The sequence below is a fragment of the Hemiscyllium ocellatum genome, chromosome 32, assembly GCF_020745735.1.
Source record: "Hemiscyllium ocellatum isolate sHemOce1 chromosome 32, sHemOce1.pat.X.cur, whole genome shotgun sequence".
In the NCBI taxonomy this organism is placed as follows: Eukaryota; Metazoa; Chordata; class Chondrichthyes; order Orectolobiformes; family Hemiscylliidae; genus Hemiscyllium; species Hemiscyllium ocellatum.
The window spans coordinates 40835618-40862155 of NC_083432.1; the positions used below are offsets into that span (position 1 = coordinate 40835618).

Here is a 26538-nt window from a genome sequence, read left to right on the forward strand (position 1 = left end):
TGGTGTTAAGCTCCAAATGTTATTAAAATCGCAGTCATCCAAGCAAGTGGAAAACATTCCACCATATTCCCCCTCACCTTAGCTTCGTAGATTGGTAACCAGGCCATGGAAAGTCAGGAGGATAGCAATGTGCCGCAGAATTCCCTTGTGACCTCAGCATTTAAGTGAAGTTTCTGGTCAAGGATAACCCCGGTATGTTGATGGTGGGATTTGTTAATGGGTAGCCCACTTGTCACCAAGCGGGCTGTTTGCAACCAGCCACATGCACTCCAATTAATTGCAGAAGTGGTTTCCCAAAGTGTTTGTCCTCGAGAAATCAATAACAGGAATAAAACAAAGCAGAGAAAACCATTCCTTCCCACATGAAGAGAAGCGTTTTTGAAGTGATCCACGTCATCATCATTAAAGCTAATTTCGTAATGGGGGAATAAAATCCCTGCAGCGTTTACTGGAGTAGTCGATCTTCTCAAACTTTTGAAGGAAACAGAAACTTAACCTAAGTTTGCTGACTGTTTTGTAAAATTAGTATTTTGTCACAAATTCGTGTCTCTGGTTTAGCACTCACCTTCAATGGAGAGCCACATCCTGTTTACATAAGGCTATAATTTCAGCCATTATCCAGTTGTAAAATATCTTTCAAAGACCACAAAGACATTTAAGGTCTGAAATTAGAATGAAGTTTTGGAAGGCTGAAACACTCGTAGTATTTTACTTGCATCTTGGGCAAGCTTTAAGTGGGCTTTCACAAAATGTGCGCTTTCTGGCATGCAGCCAAGGAAGTTAGATTAGATTCCCTACAGTGCGGGAACAGGCTCTTCGGCCCAACCAGTCCACACCGACCCTCCGAAGAGTAACCCAACCAGCCCCATTTTCCCTCTGACTGATGCACCCAGCATTATGGACAATTTAGCACAGCCAATTCACCTAACCTACACACCTTTGGGCTGTGGGAGGAAACCAGAGCGCCCAGAGGAAATCCACGCAGACATGGGGAGAATGTGCAAACTCCACATGGACAGTCGACCAAGGCTGGAATTGAACCTGGGACCCTGGTGCTGTGAGGCAGCAGTGCTAACCACTGAGCCATCATGCCGCCCATCATATTGATTGCAATTGGGATCCAAAAATCTGATCAATTAGTTTTTGAACTTTACTCAATACAGTGCTCATCAAAGGCATGAACCCCATCGTTACCAGACCTTGAAAAGTTTATTTTTGATTATCCACACAGGGGATGTGGAAGTCACTGGCTCTGCCGAGACATCAGTTAAGAGTGCTTACCATTGCTTTGGGTGTGGAGTCACGGGTTGGCCAGACTTGCCAAGGAAGGTACATTTCTTTGTAAAGATCAGGTGGGTTTTTTTTCCACAACAATCAACAGGATTGCCATTAGACTTGTTTGTGCCATGATCGAATGGTGGAGTAGCCTCAATAGGCCAAATGGCTTCATTCTGCTCCAATATCTTAAGGACGTTTAATTCAAGGTTTTGTTCTGAATCCAAATTTCACCACCTGCCTTGGTAGGATTAGCATTAGAAAGAGTCATAGAGCTTTCAACAGCATGGAAAGGGGGTCTTTAGCCCATCATATCTGCATTAGTCATCAAGCATCTATCTAGTCTAATATTTTTATCCAGCATTTGGCCTGACTGTGTGATAATTGCATTTCAAATGTTCAGCCAAATACTTTTTTAACTGTTTTAAGGACTGCTCCATCAACTACCCTTTCAAATGCTAAGTTTCTGATACCCTCCAGGTGAAAATATTTTTCCTTAAATCCCCTCTAAATTTCTTTTCGTTAAAAACTGTTCCCCCGGTTAATGACTCCACTACTAAAGGGAAAAGCTTCTACTTATTAACTTGTCCATACCCCTCAGAACTTTATACACCTCAGATTCTCCCCACAGACTTCTCTGCTCCAAGAATGACAATCCTAGTCTATCTAGTTTCTCTTCATAGGTGACAGGTAACATCAAGGTTCTTCTGCACCTTGTCTAGTGCAATCACATCCTTCCTAAAGTTTGACAACCAGAACTGCACTCTAGCTGTGGGCTAAATATTATAAACTGTTCCATCATAACTTCCTTGCTCTTGGAGTCAATGCCAATAAGGTGTCCCATTCAAACCCGTGGACCAGCCAGGGACTCTGAATTAGCGGTACAGTGAAATTACCAATGATCCACAGCCTCACCTAAATATATTCCATTTCGAGTGGCTCATTGATGCTGCTGCTTCCACTAGCACTAGACCTTCACCGTGCTTTCACACTTACCTGCATCTGTACCGTTCTTGGTTGTCTCGAGCAGTCCCTCCAGCACGTGCTCTATGATGTTCTCAGGGGTGTCTGAGAGATGCCACAACTTACTGCTGAGAGTGGACCCATTGGGGCTGATTTCCCCCGATGACAGGGAAGGACTGGTCAGGTCGTCCTCTGTGTCTGTCCATTTACTCTCCAGGCATCCAATGTCCGGGCTAAACTCATCTTTGGGGCTGGGGCTGTCACTGCCAGACACTGTGTCCTTTAGGAACGGGAGTATTTTGGAGGCGCTCGGACGCCGCTTCAGGGTCCCTGGGAAAATGCCATCCTTTTCCACACGGCTTCTGGTCAGAGTCGAGGTTTGTTTCTTCAGAAATTTCTCTATCTGCTTCATCCCTGTCATCGTTTTGGAATACTGATCGGGACTGAAGGAGGACTCTCAGCGAGTCTGAACGCCTGTGCTTTTCTGGGCGGGGCTCTACCTCATCGTGAAGGCTGTTTGTTTCAAACGAAGGCGAACACAACGCTGGAGGGCAATTCACTCCCATTGACTGTTTGAAGCAAAACAGGAATTTCCATGGCAGTCTGCAAGCTGATACTAGTAGGTGAGAGGGAAAAAGAGGCAAAAACAACACAGCAGTAATCAGACAAGATGCTAGACAGTCAGTAAAGTGAATCCCAAACCTTGAAAATAGTAGAAAGGGATTTACCAGAGACTCAAATCTTGCTTTAAAATTCTTCGCAATTTAACCCTTTAAGTCCTCCCCTCTTTTAATGAGCCAACATCTTTCTTAGCTCCCTCCCACTGCCATTCACCATTCCATGCATGAATAGGCAGCTAAGAAAGATTTGCATTTGGATCGCACTCTGCAAGGTATCCCAAAGTCCTTTCCAGATAACAGCACATTTGACGTCTGGCCCCTGCAGTAATACAATGGAGCTGTTTCCCAGGTCCCACTCCTGCTGCTCTGTCATCGGCTGCTGGGCAGAATGTCACGGTGAAATTCGTGCCAAAATTTAAACCCTTCCAGGATTAGCGCCTACCCCCTCATCTAACACTTACCCCCCCATTAGCTACTCCCAAACCTCCCCAGCCCATGTTGCCAGACTGAGAATGGAAACACAGTGAGGTTCAGGGACAAGTCGGAATCCACAGCACCATGCAGCTCAGTGTCGGTACAGGATTAACTATTAAACCTCCAATTCCACCTGACAACTTATGATAAGAGTGCCCAATTTGTTAGGTTTTTTTTGTTTCTTTGGGTCTCACCAAACAGAAATGACCTTTGCTTAGAAAATTCCAAATCAAATCATATAATCCCTACAATGCAGAAGCAGGCCGTTCGGCCCATCGGGTCCACACCGATCTTCCAAAGGGCATCCCACCCAGACTCGCCCACCTACTATATCCCGACAACCCTGTATTTCCTATGGGTAATCCACCTAGTCTGCACATTCCTGGACGCTATGGGCAATTTAGTATGGCCAATCTGCCTAACCTTCACATCTCTGGACTATGGGAGGAAACCCACACAGACACAGGGTGGATGTGCAAACTCCACACAGATAGGCTGCCCCAGTGTGAAATCAAACCCAGATCCCTGGCGCTGTGAGGAGGCAATGCTCACCACTGAGACACCATGCTGCCCATATGTAACCTCGATCAATGCGCCTAACTTCAAGATTGTGTGGAAGAATGTCAAATCCATCGTGTTTCCTCCAGCACCATCACTCCTAATCACAATGCAATTTAGTTGCTTACTACTACAAAGTGAAGTGAAATTCTCATGCAATGTCAGCTGGAGGTTATAATACCTTCAAGACCCCAGGATTATAAATTAGTCAGGATTCCTGCTCCTGATTACTATTCAGTCACTTGCTGGAAATGTGCACAGAATCATGGAATCGTACAGCACTTAAGATGATCACTTGGCCCTTCACGTCTGTGCTGGCCTTTTGAGAGCTAGCTAATTAGTCTTACTCCCCACAGCCCTGCTATTTTTATCCCTTTCAAAATATACATCCAATCCCTTAAGAAAGTGACTGTTGCATCTGCTTCCACTACCCTCTGAGGCTATGCAATCTAGATCATAACAACTCACGATATGAAAATAAAGAACTCACACAGAACAAGGATAAGCTCCAATTCTGATGCAAGTCCTTCCCCACCACCTCCCCTCCCCTCCCCCCCGAGGCTGAACAATGACCTGTCCAGGCTCACCATGACAAATGTTCACTTGAACAAGCTCCCATGGGATCCAATAGTCTTGGATCGACTCCCAGAACTTCCAGGAGAGGAGAGTAACAATCAGGGTCAGTAGTAAGCAAAGAGTGGGGGGTGGTGGTGCTGGTGGAGGTGGGGTGGGGGTGACACAATGGGTCCTACAGGCTTCCGTACAATCTTAACGTTAGTCACATTGACAGAGGTTACTCAAAGTCGCTACTCACCACTCCTTGTCTTGCCATACCACATGGGGTGCAAGGGGAAAATGCTCAACCAATCATCCTAACCAATGGATAATAGTCTCACCATTCGCAAGAAAAATTACTTACCTTTAGAAACATTGCTCCACACCATTCACACACTTCCCCCATCCCATCCCTCCCCAAGAAAATTAGGAAAACAAACTTAGTTTAATTGAACAAATTACTGAATCAGCTTTTTTACCGCTAACATGCGCTGCATCGAACACGCATCACTGCTTTGCTCAACAGCCTGGCAGAAGCATGGACACGGAAGGACAAACTTCAAAATAACTAGAGTGGGTGTATGCTAAATATAAACAAATAATAATCATTCTTGATCACACCATTGGTCATCACTTTGAATGGCAAACAGAAGCTACAGATCGGAAAATTGAGTTGTTTCAGTCTGATTAACCCTTAGGTGTCAGAAGAGTTGCCAGTGTTGATATGAATACCGCTGGCCATCAGTACTCAATATTTCCCTGTTGTGGTATTCTATAAATTCTTCTTTTCAAACTCTAATGAGTGTAGCAGAAATAAAATATTGAGTAAGGAAATTAAAAAATTGTATAACTTTTTTTCCAGAAGGCAGAATGAAGCCCGAAGTTTTCAGACCTTTCTCTGGTGTAGGACTGAAGACCAGGAAGGTCCCAGGCACAATCAAGGGCTCAGTAGGTTAACTGCAGGCCAGAAAAAGATGGCCACAAGCAGCCTCAACACACTTGGGCCTGAGAGGGAAAAGAAAATACAAAGTCTCACATCTAACCATTAACCAGTGATACCAAACGTATGCATAAATGCTAGATAGGTATAGGTTCCAGCACAATGATATGGTGCAAATGCAGTCACCCAACAGTCCTATAGATTAAGAATAGCCATTGGATCAAGCGACTACACAAACCTCTGCAACTGTATCCCCGATGATTCAGTAGAGATGAGAAAAAGGGAAAAAAAGAAAAAGCATTTAAAAAAAATCATTTTGTCAGTCAGATCTTAGCTTCTTCCAAGTTCCACTATTCCAGCTTAAGTCTTGGAGTCAAGTCTCGCATTCTTGGTCTTTCCCCGATTAGCAACTCATGTCTCATGTTATTCGCAGTCAGAACCTCCTCAATCCAACAGACTACACTGCCCCCAGCCACTCACGACTATATTCATCCAAATTAGTTCATGAACAGTTTTGACAGAGGGCAAGGCCACTTTAACCTTGCATTCTTCTCCCTTTCGATTCCCTCACCCTTTTTGAAAAACTTAATACACAGGATGCGTATTGCTGCCTGGGCCAGCATTTATGGCCCATCCCAAGTCACCCTTGACAAGGTGATGATGAGCTGCCTTCTTGAACTCCTCCAGTCCATTTGGTGCAGGGACACCCACAATGCTTATGCCAGGGAGTTGCAGGATTTTTGACCAAGTAACAGTGAAGTAAGCAGCATCATGGGAGTCTGTAAAATCCATCCCCAGCCTTGGTCTGCTCCATATTCTCACCATTCTCAGACTGAAGCAGTTTTTCCCTCAATTTTTATTGGATTTATCAGTGACCATCTTATGCTGCAAGTGGGAATTATGTATCTGTTGTCTCAAAACGTTCAACGTACACCACATGCATTCCCCCCCCCACCACATGAATGAAACTGAATACAAGTGAATGAGATTTGATGGATCCTGCTGCACCATGTACAGACCTGTCTAACTAAATTAATACCAGGGTGTGGAATTTTGAAAAGGCAATTGAGAATTATGTTTTTCTCCTAGTACTGTATACTAGGTCTTGACCCCTGTAAAGAGATATGTAAACAATGCATTTGTAATAGCATTTTTAGAATTTGGGCTTCAAATCAGAGGCAGATAGTTATTTGTTACTTCTGCAAAGGGTTTCTCAAAATAAAACAAGGTTAAAGTCTTTCCAGAACGATGATCAAATCCAGCATATTGTCAGAAAGCAAGTGACAGCAGACTTAGAGTGGCAATGAACAATGTTTACGTGGCAAAAGTGAGGACTGCAGATGCTGGAGATCAGAGTTTAGATCAGAGTGGTGCTGGAAAAGCACAGCAGGTCAGGCAGCATCCGAGGAGCAAGAAAATTAACGTTTCGGGCAAAAGCCCTTCATCAGGAGTGTTTACATGGTTGGGTGTACAATGGTTAGGGTAAATATGTAAGACCATTAGTTTTGTTTATAAGTTCAGAAGAATCTAAGATGTACATGTTTCAAAAAGTTCAGTGCAGAAGGCACCAGATTTGAGTTTAGAAGCAAATTTAGTTTTTCTCCTAGGAGGAGTTTACGTTAGTTCAGGGAACCTGTCAGTTTAGTGGAAGGGTTTAATTTGTGAATCTTTCAAACCAGGAGAGTTCAGTTAGAAATCTCTAAATTATTACAATTGAGAAAATTTATATTTTCAGATATGTGGAAAAAAATCATGTTGACAGGTAGGATTCATCACTTTGATTTGTTCTGTGTGAGATCGTTCTAACATTTTGATAGCTTGATTTGTTTCTTCCTTTATGTAATACATTTCTATTCTCTTAAAGAAAAGCTGCAGTTGTGTGTAAATGTCGAATCACCATGTTAACGGACAAAAAGAAAAGAGCAATCAAGCCAGATTTCATTGTGGGGACCGATTTGTCCAGCCACACCATTAAGTTGGATCAATCCACTCTTTATGTTCAAGTACACAGTAAATGATACTGCCAGAAACTGCATCAATGACCTCCTATCAAAATAAAAGTCGTTACAAACTCAACTCTGGAGGAAACTGACTGATATCAACCAGGTGAAGAGCATTAAAGCCCTTGGAATTCAACTGAGGCCTTGAACTATGGTGGGCCTAACCTACACACTCCATGAGATTTTCATGGACTACTGGGAACAGAGCAACATTGCACTGCAACACTGGAACCTTCTTCAGTTCTGAAGAGTCACAGTGGATTCAAAATGGTAACTCTGTTACTCTCTCCCTACCGATGCTGCCAGAACTGCTGAGTTTCTCCTGTTTTTGTCTTAGTGCTCCACAGGATCTTTGCGACACTACTATCAACACTCTGTACAAAAACAAAGGAGGTAGAGCAAGACTATTTCAATGACTGTGGGATCATCCTTCCTATTACTGGGAAGATCCTGGCTGGACTACTTCTGAACTGACTTGTAACCATCATTGCAGGAAAAAAACCTCCCACCCGAGAGAGCTGGTGTCATTTGAGATCCCATAGGTGCACCACCTGGGCGTGCACTTGGACAAACAAAAAGAAAAGCATCACCAGCAAAACTAGGGCCAGTATGTTACTTTTGTTGATCACACCAAGGCATTCTGCATTGTAAGCCAAGATAGACTTTGGAAAATCCTTAGAGGTAAAAACAATGACTGCAGATGCTGGAAACCAGATTCTGGATTAGTGGTGGTGGAAGAGCACAGCAGTTCAGGCAGCATCCAAGGAGCAGCGAAATCGACGTTTCGGGCAAAAGCCCTTCATCAGGGATAAAGGCAGTGAGCCTGAAGCGTGGAGAGATAAGCTAGAGGAGGGTGGGGATGGGGAGAAAGTAGCGCAGAGTACAATGGGTGAGTGGAGGAGGGGATGAAGGTGATAGGTCAGGGAGGAGAGGGTGGAGTGATAGGTGGAAAAGGAGCTAGGCAGGTAGGACAAGTCCGGACAAGTCATGGGGACAGTGCTGAGCTGGAAGTTTGGAACTAGGGTGAGGTGGGGGAAGGGGAAATGAGGAAGCTGTTGAAGTCCACATTGATGCCCTGGGGTTGAAGTGTTCCGAGGAGGAAGATGAGGCGTTCTTCCTCCAGGCGTCTGGTGGTGAGGGAGTGCGGGTGAAGGAGGCCCAGGAGCTCCATGTCCTCGGCAGAGTGGAAGGGGGAATTGAAATGTTGGGCCATGGGACGGTGTGGTTGATTGGTGTGGATGTCCCGGAGATGTTCCCTAAACGCTCTGCTAGGAGGCGCCCAGTCTCCCCAATGTAGAGGAGACCGCATCGGGAGCAACGGATACAATAAATGATATTAGTGGATGTGCAGGTAAAACTTTGATGGATGTGGAAGGCTCCTTTAGGGCCTTGGATAGAAGTGAGGGAGGTGGTGTGGGCGTAGGTTTTATAGTTCCTGCGGTGGCAGGGGAAAGTGCCAGGATGGGAGGGTGGGTTGTAGGGGGCATGGACCTGACCAGGTAGTCACGGAGGAAACGGTCTTTGCGGAAGGTGGAAAGGGGTGGGGAGGGAAATATATCCCTGGTGGTGGGGTCTTTTTGGAGGTGGCGGGAATGTCGGCAGATGATTTGGTTTATGCGAAGGTTGGTAGGGTGGAAGGTGAACACCAGGGGCATTCTGTCCTTGTTACAGTTGGAGGGGTGAGGTCTGAGGGCGGAGGTGCGGGATGTGGACGAGATGCATTGGAGGGCACCTTTAACAACGTGGGAAGGGAAATTGCGGTCTCTAAAGAAGGAGGCCATCTCGTGGGTTCTGTGGTGGAACTGGTCCTCCTGGGAGCAGATACGGCGGAGGCGGAGGAATTGGGAATACGGGATGGCATTTTTGCAAGAGGTAGGGTGGGAAGAGGTGTAATCCAGGTAGCTGTGAGAGTCGGTGTGTTTGTAAAAAATGTCAGTGTCAAGTCAGACGTCATTAATGGAGATGGAGAGGTCCAGGAAGGGGAGGGAGGTGTCAGAGATGGTCCAGGTAAATTTAAGGTCAGGGTGGAATGTGTTGGTGAAGTTGATGAATTGCTCAACCTCCTCGCGGGAGCACGAGGTGGCGCCAATGCAGTCATCAATATAGCGGAGGAAGAGGTGGGGAGTGGTGCCGGTGTAATTACGGAAGATCAACTGTTCTACGTAGCCAACAAAGAGATAGGCATAGCTGGGGCCCATACGTGTGCCCATGGCTACCCCTTTGGTCTGGAGGAAGTGGGAGGATTCAAAGGAGAAATTGTTAAGGGTAAGGACGAGTTCGGCCATTCGAATGAGAGTGTCAGTGGAAGGGGACATCTGGAGAGGAAAAAACTGAGGGCTTGGAGGCCCTGGTCAAAGTGGATGGAGGTGTAGAGGGATTGTATATCCATAGTGAAGATGAGGCGTTGGGGGCTGGGGAAACAGAAACCTTGGAGAAGGTGGAGGGCGTGGGTGGTGTCTCGGACATATGTGGGGAGTTCCTGGACTAGGGGGGAATTTCGCTGCTCCTTGGATGCTGCCTGAACTGCTGTGCTCTTCCAGCACCACGATTCCAGAATTTGGAAAATCCTTGAAATTCTTGGATGACAACTCGGATTCCTGGCCATGGTGGAGCAATTTCACAACAATTAGTAGGGAGGAGTTCTAGAGTCATAGAGCACAGTAACAGACTCCTTTGGTCCAATCAGTCCATGCCGAACATAATCCCAACTTTAACTAGCCCCACATACTTAGCTCCTGGCCCATATCCCTCCAAACACTTCTTATTCATGTAGTGATTCAAATGTATTTTAAATGGAATAGCAACCATATCTGCCACTTCCTTCCATATGCGAACCACTCTCTGTGTAAAAGATTTGCCCTTCTTAAATCTCTTTCCTCCCATCCCTAGTGTTGAAGTCCCCCAGCCTAGAGTCCAGCAACAGCGACGTCTCTGGACCCTTCTGAATGTCCCATGGCCCCACTGGAGCAGGGTTTTGACCTTATTCATCATCTACATTGTCTCGAAGCTGTAGTCGTCAACAGAAAGTCTTAAAGAGCGAATTTATGCAAATTCCCAGATTAATGGAGATCTTTTTGTTCTCAGTTGTCTTTGGGCTTACACAAAAATACAGGAAAATGCAACCACGAACTTCTTTATACTGACACCTGTACTCTCCTGATCCACAGTCAGTCAGACATGCAACACATAACAAAATGGAAAATTGAGGCTGCACATTGCTTCAAATGAAAAATCAGTTTAATATAAAAAGAGAAGCCTTGCATCAGCCTGGACCTGAAAAGGGACACAGACTGCAAGGCATTGGTATTGAGTGAAAGAAGCTCAATGCTGTCAAGCTATTGAATTATTTGGGGAACATCATTTGACACCACGAGGATTTAGGCCTGACCAGGTCACAATGCACCTTTCTCATCCATGAGCCAATCAGTTAACTCTGACTTCTCTCCACAAATACTGCCAGACCTATTGAACTCTTTCAGCAATTTCTGTTTTGTTTCGGATTTCCAGCATCTGCAGTTCTTTCATTTTGTTTTGTTCAGTTTTTTTTTCCTTTTTCAGTGATGAAAGCCCCAAGCTGTTTAATCTTTCCAGATAGATTCACAGTCTCAGCTCGGGTGTCAACTTTGAAAATACTTTGAGCATCTGTTCTGTATTCTTTCCCCTTTGCTAGATACTGATCATAGTGATTTTACATTCTTTCTCGCTAAGCATCCACTGGCATTGAATAGTATTCAGGCCCTCTGTATAAAGTAGTAGTTTAATTTAAAAAAAACCCTCCATCTACTTTCACAATTCCACACCTTAATACTAATTTATTTTAACAGGTCCATACATGAAACATCAAATTTCCCTCGCTTGATGTTCCTTTTATAAATCGGTATAGCAAAGGACATTAGCAAGACTATCATCCTTCATGAGCATTTGTTCAGATCAATGATCCAGGCAGAGTAGAAAAATATTGCATCTGGTGTGCATTTATTGCATGGTTTATATTCTTGGGGCAAAAGAAAATTCCATGGGTTAGGAAATACCTTGGGGAAAGCAACGAAGCATTCTGACTGGCACCGAATCAGAGTGGTTTTGGACAGCAGGCGTCTGAACTGGTAAATCATTAACTTTAATAACAGCTAATCAATATTTTGCTTAATATATTAGTGTTTTACAAAGTTGATCAGCCAAACTGATTTTAAAAAAACACACATGCCTCGTTCCATTAATGTTGACTAGCTCACTTTCTATCCTATAGGACAATTTTATCATAGTTGGAATTTTGTAAAACTCTTTAGATAAAAACTTCATTCATTAAGATACACCAGTGAACAACAAAATCTTGTTTGTGACTCAGTTAGTCCCTCTGAGTCAGAGGTCCCACTCCAAGGACTCGAGAGCAAACAGTTCAGAGTGCCACTTCAGCACAGCCCTGGGTAGAATACTTCCCTGTCAGGATGTGCAATCTTTCAGATGAGGCATTACTGAGTTCCGAGAAGCCCTCTCAGGTGGGTGTAAAAGATCCCATGGCGCAGTTTTGATGCGGATCAGTAGTACAAGCCAATTTCCATTTGCATGATTTAAATAGATTACCTACTTCCATTTGTAGGAGTTCTTCAGCTGGTCACGTACACGTTGGCTATTGTTTTGCCAACATTGAAACAGTGACGCCACTTCATTGGCAGCAAACAGCTTTCAAACAGACTGTGATTGTGAAAGGCATGACTTAAATGTAAGCCTGTCTTTCTAATGATACACAAGTATAGAAGTAATTTACATACAGCATCCCAGATAGTGAAAACAGTGTCCAAGCACTGTATCTGAGAGTTTAAACAAAAACTACTACCCCAATACAATGCTTAGAATAATGGGCTTGTACTTACTGGAATTTAGAGGAATGAGTGGGTTGGGATATTGGCAAAGTCCATAACTGGGGGACAGTCTAAGAATAAGGGGTAAGCCAATCAGGACTGTGTTGAGGAAGAATTGTTTTCACTCAGAGTTATGAACCTGTGGAATTCTCCACCAAAGAAAGCTGTTGGCGCCAACTCGTTAGATATATTCAACAGGGAGCTGTACGGGGCCCTTGTGGTTAAAGGGATGAAGGGATAGGGAGAGAAAGTGGGAATGGGATACTGAATTTGTAGGATCTTGTCTTTTTTTAAAAAAGATTACTTTGAAATATATGCAATAGAAGGAAACGTCTGAATTGTGACATAAAGCAGCATTTGAGATGTGATAGAAACTGAAGTATCTCAATGTGATGGGAAAGTGAGGTCTGCAGATGCTGGAGATCAGAGCTGAAAATGTGTTGCTGGAAAAGCGCAGCAGGTCAGGCAGCATCCAAGGAACAGGAAATTTGACGTTTCAGGCATAAGCCCTTCTTCAGGATTCCTGAAGAAGGGCTTATGCCCGAAACGTCGAATTTCCTGTTCCTTGGATGCTGCCTGACCTGCTGCGCTTTTCTAGCAACACATTTTCAGCTATCTCAATGTGATGCCTGGAGTATGTGAGACATGTAATTGATGCCAATTTTCAATATCTGCTCACTGTGGGTCAGAAGGTTCATTGCTTTTTGACAGAATACTACATCCCATTACTCACCATGGAACACTATGCTGCTGGCTAGAGGATATATCTAACTCTGCTGGATCTTCTAAACTGCAAACTGTAACAATCCCATCACCCTCCATCAATTTGAGGCAAAATATTCATATCTTGATGTATTCACCTTCCTTTAAAAGTCAATTAAAAGGTGTTTTTTAGTGAAAGTTTCACAATATATTGGAGCAAATGGCTTTTCTTTCATTTAACCAGGTAAAATCAAATCAAAAGGTGCAGCTATCGCAATATTTGCCAAAAAGTGATGGGAGCACTCACAAAATCTGTAGAGAAAGGGGGACAAGTGCACATACAGGTAGTTATAACAGGTTAAATTAATAGATAGCGAGTTTTGAGAAGGTTTGTAGCTCTCATTAGTATCTTTACACACAGATGAGGAAAGACACCACTTGGACTGGGATAACACATCCATCCAAGGACAAGTCAAACAGAAACACGCACAAGAATTCCTAGAAGCACGGCATTCGAACCGGAACTCTATCAACAAACATACTGACTTGGATCCCATTTGCCACCCCCTGAGAAAAAGAACAGGAAATGATATCACCATAGGAAATGACATCAACAACCCAAGGAAACCTAAACACTAAATAAAAAGCAGGCCATAACACCAGTGCTTTACCAGAGGCTCACTGATGATGTTGCCTAGTGTGTTGATGAAATGTCTGAAAACAAACCTTCCAGCTCAGTGAGCAAATCTACATCCTAAATTAATAGATATTAATGGAGTATCAAATTTAAACTATAGAGGCCTGATAGCAATTTCTGTAAAAAAATTGCAAATGTGTCAGAAATATTTCATGAATATTCAGCAATGTAATGCATTTTCAGCTCTGCCAAGATATTATGCAGACATATGGAGCCTTTTATTGTAGGAGTTGTCAACCTAAACCCAGGTATGAGGGTGTTAAAAGAAACTCCTACTGGTACATGACAGCAGCAGTAAAAGATTGTGCATCCTGCTGATCTGGTGTCGCTTTGATTTTACTAAAAGCTTTTACAAGTGAGATTTTATACAGCTCTTTGTCAAGTTAAGTTCAATATTCAAACGTAATAGGTCCTTCAGTCCACTGCATCAGTCAATAAGATCATGGCTGATGGGATTACTCCATATTCTTACCTACATGATAACCTTTCACTACCATGCTCATCAAGAATTGATCTATCTCTACCTTAGAAATTATTCTCTATATTCCTCTTCAGCCCTGATCAGATTAGATTCCCTACAATGTGGAAACAGGCTCTTTGGCCCAACAAGTCCACACCGACCCCCCAAAGAGAAACCCACCCCCCTACATTAACCTCTGACTAATACACCTAACACTAGGGGCAATTTAGAACTGCCAATTCACCTAACCTGTACATCTTTGGACTGTGGGAGGAAACCAGAGCACAGGGAGAATGTCTGTGTGGTGTTTGCACAGTCACCCACAGCCTGAATCGAACCTGGCTCCCTGGTGCTGTGAGGCAGCAGTGCTAACCACTGAGCCACGTAAGCCCCAAACCCTAGCACCTTGTAGGCAACACAGCCTTCTGGACTATCTCTTCTGGGGAGAACAATAAAGTTATAGAATCATAGGGCTGACCCTTTGGTCCAACTCGTCCATGTTGACCAGCTATCCTAACCTAGTTGGCTCCATTTGCCAGCACTTGGCACACATCCCCCTAAACCCTTCTTATTCCTATACCCATTCAGATGACTTTTAAATATTGGTAATCCACCACTTTCTCTGGCAGCTCATTCCATATGCGCACCACCTCTGCATGAAAAAGTTGCCCCATATCAATACCCCCTCCCTACAGTGTCCCCTACGACCATTATATTTCTTTTGTGTTCCCCCACCTGACTGGCTTCTTCAACACAATGCCATTACCAGTTTGCTCGTTCAACTATAGACCCTGCTCTCATCCAGACCAGCTAAAAGAACCTCAAGCCTGTTGGACAATTGCAGAGGCTAAGGCTCCGACAGTCTGGGTTTCCCTTACCTATCTCATCTGTAGCCAAATGCCTCTGGCCCTGAAACTTCACTCAGGCGACCCTATCCTGAGGCAAATATCCAGCTAACTTTGCCCCTCTCTGAGGTGTCACAGATTCTGGAGCTTGACGTCCACTTCACAAACACGGAGCCGAGGTTCCTGCAGCCACAGAGACTTACTGCAGACAGAGTCTGCTTTGAATCACACTGGCATCCAGCAGCTCCCATTTCCCTGTAGTCAGGATACATCCCAGGCAGTAAAGAAGAACTAGTTAGCCATGGGCAGACTAAATCAAAATTCAAAGTGCAGCAATTTGAAAGTTAAAGCAGAACATTTATTCAAAATTGGATTTTTTCTTCATTAATTCAATAATTTTGTGGTAATGCAGGGGGAAGAGGTAAGAGGAAGGAAGACGAGTTTAAAGATCAATTCTTGGCTCCTCAAGTGACTCTGGTGTATAGCTCAGTGAGAGGATTCATTAACTTATGGGAGCTCAGGTATGGCAGGAATACTTGCAATTTATCAGGACTGAAATTATATTCTAAACATTCTCTTCTGTGAAACACTTCATTAAACTTTCAAACACTTACCCATTAGTTTTTGAGGTATAAAAATGGAAATGAGGAAGGATAAAGAATAAGAAAGAAATGAAAGAGCGCATTTATGTTATACTTAAATTGATTTGCTTCCCTGAAGTATTCATTGAAACTATTTTGTGTATGTCAAATTTCCAACCAAACCATGGCATGATAGTTCAGTGGTTAGCACTGCTGCCTCGCAGTGCCAGGGACCTGGGTTCAATTCTACCCTCCGGCGACTGTCTGTGTGGAGCTTGCACGTTCTCCCTGTGTCTGCGTAGGTTTCCTCAGAGTGCTCCGATTTCCTCCCACAGTCACAAAGATGTGCAAGTTAAATGGATTGGCCATGCTAAACTGCCCATAAAACACAGGGATGTGCAGGTTCGGTGGATGAGCCATGGGAAAAGTAGCATTACAAGAGTAGAGTAGGATGTGAGTCTAGGTAGGATATTCTTCAGAGGGGCAGTGTGGACTCGATGGGCCTAATGACCTGCTGCAACACTGTAGGGATTCTCTGATTCTAACTGGGAAAGTTACATGTGGAATTCCATATAAATAGGAAACTGTAGATTGGAATCATAGGAATTCCATGAAATTGGATACTCAGTAAGACAGATTTTGACGATTGATTGAATAAACAATAAAGAGAAAAATATTTCTGAGCGTCCTGTAGGTTTACAGAAGATTAATCTTCATATGGAAGTATTCTATAAAATACTTTGATGTCTACGGAGAATTATTTGGCATATAATCTTCCACGTTCAGATGAGATGCAAAAATAAGATCCCCTCTGCCCTGTCAGATGGAAGTATGAGATTCCTTGGTGCTATTTCAAAGCACTGCTGGATTTCACCCTGATGTCTAGGCCAATATTTATTTAACAAAATATTTTTAATCAACCCATTTGGACATGTTATGAGACAGCTCCAGGTCAGGTGGGAACTAAATCCAGACCTCCCTGGCCCAGAGGCAGAAATATTATCACTGCACCACAAGAACCATTCCCCCTCCCTGAAGTGGCCTATATTTATACTTCAACCAATGTTACCAAAACAGATCTGTTCATCATCACACTGACATTTGTGGGAGCTTACCGTGCATGGATATTCAGAGGTGTTTCCCACATTACACCAATGATGGTGCTTTACGAATGCTACATCAGTTGTCAAACACTTTTGTGTCCTAACATTGTGACAGCCACTGCAGAAATTGCAAATAATTCTTTGTCTGAAAACCTTGTGATAGTTTACTTGTGATACATAAAAGGAGGATAAGAGATTGTATGTTTGCCAATTCATAGGAGATGTTCAATTTAGCATTTACTTTAAAAGCACCTGCCTTGTAATTTCACAAATACGCTCAAACCAAAGGATGTATTTCTTAGTTCAATGTGGCTCAATTCTTGGTACAATGCCCAAATTATCTACATTCATTTTCTTTGCAACTGTCTCACTATTACTATTGTGTCAACGTAATAACTATATTTAGTTTAACCTACTTAATGTAATTCATGAATTTACTTGGTGTACTTAATAGCTAAATAAATACAGTCTGCCCTCTAATTAATTTTTCATTAATTCTTCTTTAAAATGATAACGGGGAATAAATTTAAAACTCAGCCAGTTATTCACTGTAGTTAAAAATATATCTGCTTGAAATTAGCTTGCTTCAAATAGCTCCAGGGAAACAGCAGATGAGAGCTCTTTCATGAAACGCATCAATTGTTTATCTGACAATATCAATAATGGCAATTTGAACTCAAGAAGATTGGTCCAACCCTTGTCATTTTGTCAATGAGACAATGTCAATTGGCATCTCACAAATCTATGGGCAGTCAATGAATGGTGAACAATAATTCAAACACTGGCCAATTTTCCCCATCCATCTCGGAGAACATTAAACAGGAGAAGACCATTCAGATCCTCAAACCTATTCTGAAATTTGAATTAGATCATGGCTGATCGGATCTTAACCTCCATCTACAACGTGGTTCCATGAACATCAATGCCAGCTGAGAATAGTTCAATCTGAAATATGACACTGACACCAATTGTTAATATCACTGTTACTGAACCAAGGACCCAATAGGCTGAATGAGCCAGCAAGGGACTGTGCTGTTCCTTTACAAGGGCACTCTTGCCCAGAACATGAACATTGGCAGAGGTGGGAATGTGGCAGGATTCAGGCATAATTCACAAATCTAATGCTGTTCCTACCTCCAAGCTTGCCACCAGAGAGCACAGAAGTTTACTCTCTCAAACTTGATTGAGTTTTTTGAAGACTTAACAAAGAAAACTGATGAGGGCAGAGTAGTAGATGTGATCAATATGGACTTCAGTAAGGTGTTTGACAAGGTTCCCCACGGGCAACTGATTAGCAAGATTAGATCTCATGGAATACAAGGAGAACCAGCCATTTGGATACAGAATTGGCTCAAAGGTAGAAGACAGAGGGTGGTGGTGGAGGGTTGTTTTTCAGACTGGAGGCTGTGACCAGTGAAGTGCCACAAGGATCGGTGCAGGGCCCTCTTTTTGTCATTTACATAAATGATTTGGATGCAAGCATAACAGGTACAGTTAGTAAATTTGCAGATGACACCAAAATTGGAGGTGAAGTGGACAGCGAAGAGGGTTACCTCAGATTACAACAGGTTCTGGACCAGGTGGGCCAATGGGCTGAGAAGTGGCAGATGGAGTTTAATTCAGATAAATGCGAGGTGCTGCATTTTGGGAAAGCAAATCTGAGCAGGACTTATACACTTAATGGTAAGGTCCAAGAGAGTGTTGCTGAACAAAGAGATCTTGGAGTGCAGAAGGCGTTTGGTATGCTTTCCTTTATTGGTCAGAGTATTGAGTACACAAGTTGGGAGGTCATGTTGCGGCTGTACAGGACATTGGTTAGGCCACTGTTGGAATATTGCATGTAATTCCGGTCTCCTTCTTATCGGAAAGATGTTGTGAAACTTGAAAGGGTTCAAAAAAGATTTACAAGGATGTTGCCAGGGTTGGAGGATCTGAGCTACAGGGAGAGGCTGAACAGGCTGGGGCTGTTTTCCTTGGAGCGTCGGAGGCTGAGGAGTGACCTTATAGAGGTTTACAAAATTATGAGGGGCATGGATAGGATAAATAGACAAAATCTTTTCCCTGGGGTCAGGGAATCCAGAACTAGAGGGCATAGGTTTAGGGTGAGAGGGGAAAGATATAAAAAAGAGACCTAAGGGGCAACGTTTTCACGCAGAGGGTGGTACGTGTATGGAATGAACTGCCAGAGGATGTGGTGGAGGCTGGTATAATTGCAACATTTAAGAAGCATTTGGGGGGATCCAAGATGGCGGCGACCCAGCAAGACTGAGTCCACAGTGCTCTACCCAAAACTTGGGAAAAGTGGGCTATCCACCCCCACCACACTCACTAAACCATTTATAATAGTTGTTAACCTTAAATAGTTACCTATTAGTACATTTAAATAGTCTAATACTAGCTGGAAAATGAGTAAAGGGAAGGGAACAGGCGGCTCTAAGAAAGCAGGGACCCCTCCCCCACCCTCTCCCTCTTCAGCTGCAACAAAGGTGTCTTCAGCTACTTCAGGAGATTTACCAATGAAGATGAGCTTTGAGGAGATGTTTGTCAGGTGGGAGGCGAAGATTGATGCTTTTATCGATGAGTCTCGGCAGAGCAGAGAAGCACTATCAGCCGAGCTGCAGAAGCAGGGCAGAGACATTCAGGAATTGGAGTGCCGAGTCAGAGAGGTGGAGTCGAAGGCCGCAGCCTCAGAGACTGGGATAAAATCAACAGCCGACCACATCCGTTTTCTCGAGAATCGAGTCCAGAACCTAGAAAACCACATTGATGACCTCGAAAATCGATGTCGTAGAAAAAATATTCGGTTGTTGGGCCTGCCCGAGCAGGAAGAGGGAGGCCAGCTGACAGCATTCTTAGAGCATTGGCTGCCACAACTTTTAAATCTGCCTGTTGGATCAGGCCAGGTAAGGGTAGAATGGGCCTACCGGGTCACAGTACGTGGGCCCGGCTCAACCCAGCGCCCACGCCCGGTCCTGTTCCAGCTGCAGAGCTATAGGGAGAGGCAGATGCTCCTGGAAGCCTCAAGAAATCTGGGAAAAGATCCCCAAGCTATGACCCACAAAGGATCCAGGATCATGCTGTTCCAGGACTTCTCCCCAGCTTTGGTCCGAAAGAGGAAGGCATTCGATGAGGCGAAGAAGCGTTTAAGGGACTTAAATATCCAGTACTCCTTACGATATCCAGCGACGCTACGCCTTGGCCACGAAGGATCCATATATAACTTCGGATCACCGGAGAAGGCTAAGGAATTCTTGGACTCTCTTAAATAAACTGTAAGAGATTGTGGACGCTGGTCTGCCTTTCCCATTATTTTGGTTTACATCCCTTCATCTTTTCTTATCTTTCCCCCTATGTGTGTGGTTAATGTTGATGGGGAGAGGTGGTTACCTTATTCTATTTTACTTCTGTTTTTAGGAGCGGGGTTGTTTTTCTTTCCCCTGTTATTTTGTGGTATTATATTTAAGTATTACATGTTGAGATTGTAATCTTATAGTTATATATGGTATTAATATTCCCAAATATATTTAGATGTGGGTGTGGGTGGGGGTGGGGTGTTCACTGTTAACTCTAGCTTTATATTATATTTGAATTCTCCTCATTTTATTGAGGAACACCTGGGTCAAGGGTGGGGCACTGGTTGGAAGAGGGTAAGATGGACTGTGGGAGAGGAAGTGACACTCCCTGGGAACAAGGGAGAAAATCTCCAATTCGGAATGTTTTATATTTTTTATACTTAGAAAGAGTTTTTTGTTATATTGTTTTGAGTGTATCAGAGAACCTTTACTTTTGTAAATCTTGTATGCTCCATGCTCGGGATGTTCTAGATAGGGTTTCCCCTCCCGAGGGGTCTCGGATCTGTCCAGATGATTATGGCTGAACAGTCGGTTAAGTGGTGCACCTGGAATGTCAGGGGGAGTAATTCGCCAGTTAAAAGGAAGAAAATATTATCAAATCTTAAGAAGGAGAGAGTTGATATAGCTCTCCTACAGGAGACACACCTGTCGGATAAAGAACACTTAAAATTACGACAGGGCGGATTTGATCAGGCCTTTTTTTCCTCTTTTAATTCAAAAAGCAGGGGAGTCGTTATCCTTGTCCGGAAGAACTTCCCTTTGAAAATTCTAAATCAGATAAAAGACGAATCTGGACGATATATTTTGATTAAAGCCCTCATAAATGGAGAGGAATATGGGATCTTAAATGTATACTGCCCCCCGGCACACCCCTTTAAATTCATAACGGAAGCTTTTACAAAACTGACGGCCTTTGGTGCCCGTCATACAATTATAGGGGGAGACTTTAATTGTATTATGGATCCGGAAATAGACAGGATTCCCAAGAGTGCCGCTGGAGTATCTCCCAGATCTAGACAACTGGCGGACCTGAATAAAGAATTAGGATTGGTAGATGTATGGAGATGTCTCCATCCACAGGGTAGAGATTTTTCTTTCTACTCTAATCCACATAAATGTCACACAAGAATTGATATGTTTTTTGCCCCATCGATTTTTCTAAACTCTATAGCAACCTGTAAAATAGGTACTATAGCAATCTCTGACCATGCCGCTGTATACATGGAAACTAAGGTAAAGAACAATGGGACATCTGCTCGGCATTGGCGTATGGACCCCTTCCTGATAAAAGATAGCAAATTTTTAAAGTACTTCTCCCAAGAACTTAAAACTTTTTTAGAAATTAATACTGGTACGGCTAGCAATCCGTCAATGACGTGGGAGACCATCAAAGCTTATGCACGAGGTTTGATCATCTCCTATTCAGCGACCCAGAGGAAAATGAAGGGAGAGCAACAGCGTCTGCTCGAAGCTCGCCTAAAAGCAGCCGAAACAGCATACGCTGATAGACCTTCTATCACAAAATTGCAGAGGATTACAGCTCTTAGGACAGCTTTAAACACCGTGCTTACTCAAACGGCTAAAAGGGAAATATTATTTGCGAAACAAAGATTATATGAATATGGCGACAAACCGGGTGGATACTTAGCATTTCTTGCAAAGAAAAAGAAAGCCCCTCAAACTATTCCGACCATCAAGGAAAGTACAGGTACCCTGACTCATGATCATAAAAAGATCAATGCGACCTTTAAAGAATTTTATTCTGAACTATATAGATCGCAGGATTGTGAAGATAGGATTAGGAGGATGCAGTCATTTTTTAAAAATTTGACCTTCCCGGGCCTGACTCCGGAACAGGTGTCGGCCCTAAATACCCCTTTAACAGTCCAAGAAATACTTGAGGCAATTAGGCAACTTCAGAGCGGAAAAGCACCGGGCCCGGATGGATTTCAAGCTGAATTCTATAAAGAATTTACAGGAATATTGGTTGACCCACTTATGGATATGTATAATTTTGCGCATAGTCAGGTCTGTCTCCCGCCCACGCTGAAAGAAGCAAATATTTCTCTTATCCTCAAAAAAGGAAAAGACCCAGAAGATTGTACATCTTACAGACCAATATCCTTACTAAATGTAGACTTTAAAATTCTCTCAAAAATGTTAGCACTAAGACTAGAAAGGGTACTGCCATATATTATAAAGGAGGACCAGACGGGATTTATTAAGGGCCGCAGATCATCCAATAATATCAGAAGGGTCTTGAATATGATCCAAGCCTGTCATCAGGGAAAGATACCAGGAGTAGTAATTTCATTGGATGCGGAAAAGGCATTTGATAGGGTTGAATGGTCATATTTATTTTACACATTGGAAAGGTTTGGCGTTGGACAGGTGTTTACCAAATGGGTTTCAACATTGTATAATGACCCCAAAGCAGCTGTTATTACTGATGGGTTAAGATCGAATGGCTTCAGTGTGGGTAGGGGCTGCCGTCAAGGATGTCCTCTCTCACCATTGTTGTTTACACTGATAATCGAACCATTAGCAGAAGCCATCCGGACTGATCCTAATATAACGGCCCCGAGGATTGGTACAGGTAAATACAAAATTACCCTCTATGCAGATGACGTTCTCTTATTCCTCAGTAATCCTTTAATGTCAGTGCCTCGTCTAATTCAAGTTATTAATACATTTAGTGCATTCTCAGGCTATAAAATTAATTTTTCAAAATCGGAAGCCATGCCAATGGGTGGTCTGGCTATGATACCCCACTTAATGGACGGATCCCCTTTTCCCTTCCGTTGGTCCCTGGAGGGCTTCTTATATTTAGGTATTTTTATCACGCCAGTATTTGATCAGCTGTATAGGGCTAATTTTGTACAATTAATGGAAAGGATAAGGCAGGACCTCCAGCGATGGAGAGACCTTCCGATTTCCTGGCTAGGGAGAATAGCATTAATTAAAATGAATGTTCTGCCCCGTCTCTTATATCCTATGAGAATGCTCCCGCTGATGCTGCCAAGGCTAGCCCTACGTAAATTATATGGCTGGTTGGGCTCCTTTATTTGGAACCATAGACGGCCCCTTATTAAGCTGAAGAAGCTACAGCTTCCACAGGCAAGGGGAGGACTGGACTTCCCAGACTTTAGGAAATATCAGTTAAGCTCCCTACTAAGTTACATAGCTGATTGGGTTTCATCTGATCCACAATCAATTTGGCTGGATATCGAAGCCTCCCAAGTAAAATACCCACTTATTAACCTTTTATTTTCAGATAAGAGGAAAATCATTACAGACCACTGTAAAAATCCCATAATATTAAACACAATTAAGGCCTGGAATATAATGCGGCAAAATGAGGGTAACTCACATAAAACATCCCCCATGCACCAATAGTAGGCGCATGGGGATTCCAACCGGGGATTACAGATGCCACCTTTAAACTCTGGAGATCCAGGGGCATCTCATGCTTAGGGGACCTATTTAAAGATGGGATCCTGATGTCCTTTGAACAGCTGCGTCTGAAATTCGGAATACCTAATGGGGATCTCTTTCGATACTTCCAAGTTCGAGATTATATACAGAGGAAGACTACATTAATAGATAGTCTTTATAAATCAGACAGAGAACGTAATGTCTTACGACCAGCAGGGGCATCCTCCGTTAGTACTATATACCATTTGCTACATGATGGAGTCTCAGGAGACATGGATGACCTGCTTAAAACATGGGAGCAGGACTTGGGGCTAGAAATCTCTGAGGATATGTGGAATGACATTTGGGAAAATGCTAGAAGAATTGCTATCTGTAACAGAACTCAGGCTATCCAACTAAAGATACTTCATAGGGCCCATATAGCTCCGGCTCGACTGGCAAAATTTAAGGCAGGAGCATCTCCAATGTGTCCTAAATGCAAAATAGAGGTGGGTACTCTTTTACATTGTCTGTGGACTTGTCAGAAAATCCGCAGATACTGGACTAAAGTGGCAAATACCCTGACAGAAATTTTAGGAACGGAAATTAGGGTGGACCCTGTATCTCTCCTTTTGGGCTTTTCGAACCTCTCATCTCTGGATATGCATGGGAAGAGACTATTTTCTATTCTCTCTTTCTGTGCAAGGAAAAATATTTTGGTGAACTGGGTGGCTGAGGGCCCCCCTGGACTTTCAAATTGGCACAGATTAATTATGGAATATATCCCCCTTGACTTCCTCACAAATATGGTGCACCGAAAGACTGAATTATTTTATAAAATATGGCAGCCCTTTTTGAATTATATAAATGCAGATATTTCGGCTATCCTAACAAGGGCTTTTATTTAGTGAAGATTTCAGACCGGGCTGCTCCGGGGCCCCTTGGGAGAGGAATCCTGCGCGAATACGGGTTTTATTATATTTGATGTTTATACATTCCGAGCATGTAAGAGACTTAGGTATACACTCTGGTTAGTTATAGGTTAGATTAGTAGAAAGTTGAGTTTTTTTTTTCTTTCTTTTTTCGTTTCTTTTTTTTCTTTTTTTGTTTTCTTTCTTTTTCTTTTCTTTGTTAAATTATGACTATTGTATATATGATTTAATTGTACATCAATGTTTGTATTTGAGAGTTTTGTTTATTTTTGTAAATTTGCAAAAATGTTAAATTTCAATAAAAATATCTACAAAAAAAAAGAAGCATTTGGATGGGTATATGAATAGGAAGGGTTTGGAGGGATATGAGCCGGGTGCTGGCAGGTGGGACTAGATTGGGTTGGGATATCTGGTTAGCATGGACGGGTTGGACCGAAGGGTCTGTTTCCATGCTGTACATCTCTATGACTCTATGACAAAGAATCCGGTTTCCTCCGGGTGCTCCGGTTTCCTCCCACAGTCCAAAGATGTGCAGGTTAGGTGAATTGGCCATGCTAAATTGGCATAGTATTCATCACAGGGAAATGGGCATGGGTGGGTTACTCTTCGGAGGGTCAGTGTGGACTTGTTTGGCCGAAGGGCCTGTTTCCACACTGGAGGGAATCTAATCTAATCTAATCTTTACTGAAGTTGTACAAGGCCTTACTGTGATCACACCTGGACAAATCTATACAGTTTTGATCTCCCTACTTAAGATATACTTGCCATTGAGGGAGTACAGTGACTGTTCACAGATTCATTCCTGGGATGGCAGTATCTGTCCAAGGAGTAGAGATTGGGTTAACTGGTCCTGTATTCACTGGACAGATTGGACCGAAGGGTCTGTTTCCATGCTGTACAGCTCTATGACTCTAACTCTATGGGGAGGGAGACAAAATGGGAAAACACGACCCTGTATGGCTCTAAAATGCAGTATTTATCTCCTTTTCACACAAGAATAAATAGTCACACAGTTTTCTTAAAGGGACATCATTTGCTTCACACAAATTATTTGGCACTGGCAGGTCTGACAATAATTGTATAATTCCCGTGACATTCTTGCTCATATGAAAAGGTCATCCTCATCATAGAAAGTCATCAACTCACAAAATATGATTGCATTGATTGCGTGCAATAGCATCCTTAAGCTCTCCCTTTTCTCATGATGATAATGCTCCCCAGAGGTTAGACATGTGATTCAGCACCAATACACAGTGGCTGTGATATCTAGGGCAGTGGTGAGGAAGCACATGTTCCCAGTGGAGTTTCTAGGAGTGACAGGGGCACCTTATTGTTCACATTTCAAATTGATTCAGCGCAAAACCAGCTAACTGAATCATTATTAAAAATGTTGCCTGGCTGATATTACAGTACATCGCGGGAATACAACCACCTCTGCAGACCCTGTTTCTTTCCTTCAGGGTAAATGGCACAGCTCAGAGGATGAGCTACATAGACTTCAATGAAGTATGTATAATGAAGGGAGTGCCTAGAATTATTGCCAAAGGCATACTTCAAGGAGTGCTCAATAGAGGCACCAGATATAAAAGAGACAAGAAAGATTTAATTTTTTTTATATCTCTGTCAAATCCCACTGAACAGCAAAAAAAAAAGCATTATCCTCAAACCCCATTAATAGAGAAACAAAAGTAGTTATTTCTTTGAAGGGTTGTACAGGTGCTGACTGTTGTGAACACATTGAAAGTACAGCTGCTTCCATCTGAATCACTGAAGTGAAGGGACAGGTTGGTACTTGCCTACATTGCCCAGTAACTGAAGATGGGGCAGGTGTTTGGAGAGAGTGCCTTGTTTATCTCAACACAACTGAGAATGCAATGCAAGATCTGAATTCCTAATTTGCTGACTAATAAAACACCAACGTGATGGAGGTAATCATCATAAGTGGCCACGTGCAGTGATTAACATGGGCACATTGGTCAGCACTGGAACCGTCCAAATTAGGAAAGACAGTTAACATGGAGAAAAAGAACTGTGTAAGATATTAAATACTCAGAATTTCAAAGTCTAAAACTTCAAAGAACACTCTTATAACATCCTTAACAGGGTCCCAGAGAGCTTCAAGCATGTAAGAAAAAATTGACAATGAGTGATGTTAGGAAGAGTGTCTAAAAGCTTGGTCAGGGAGCTTCCTTTTAAAGGACGATTTT

The 26538-nt window shown here is 43.0% G+C and overlaps 1 protein-coding gene across 2 annotated transcripts in view; it reads right to left on the minus strand.

The window, feature by feature from the left end:
• rapgefl1 (Rap guanine nucleotide exchange factor (GEF)-like 1) overlaps positions 1 to 26538 on the minus strand; it is a 122567-nt gene that overhangs the window by 77345 nt on the left and 18684 nt on the right. For both annotated transcript variants that reach the window (XM_060848610.1, XM_060848609.1), the window contains exon 2: positions 2272 to 2854. In XM_060848610.1, the coding sequence (XP_060704593.1) occupies positions 2272 to 2659 (388 nt within the window). In that variant the 5' untranslated portion in view covers positions 2660 to 2854. The remainder of the gene's footprint in view (positions 1 to 2271; positions 2855 to 26538) is intronic.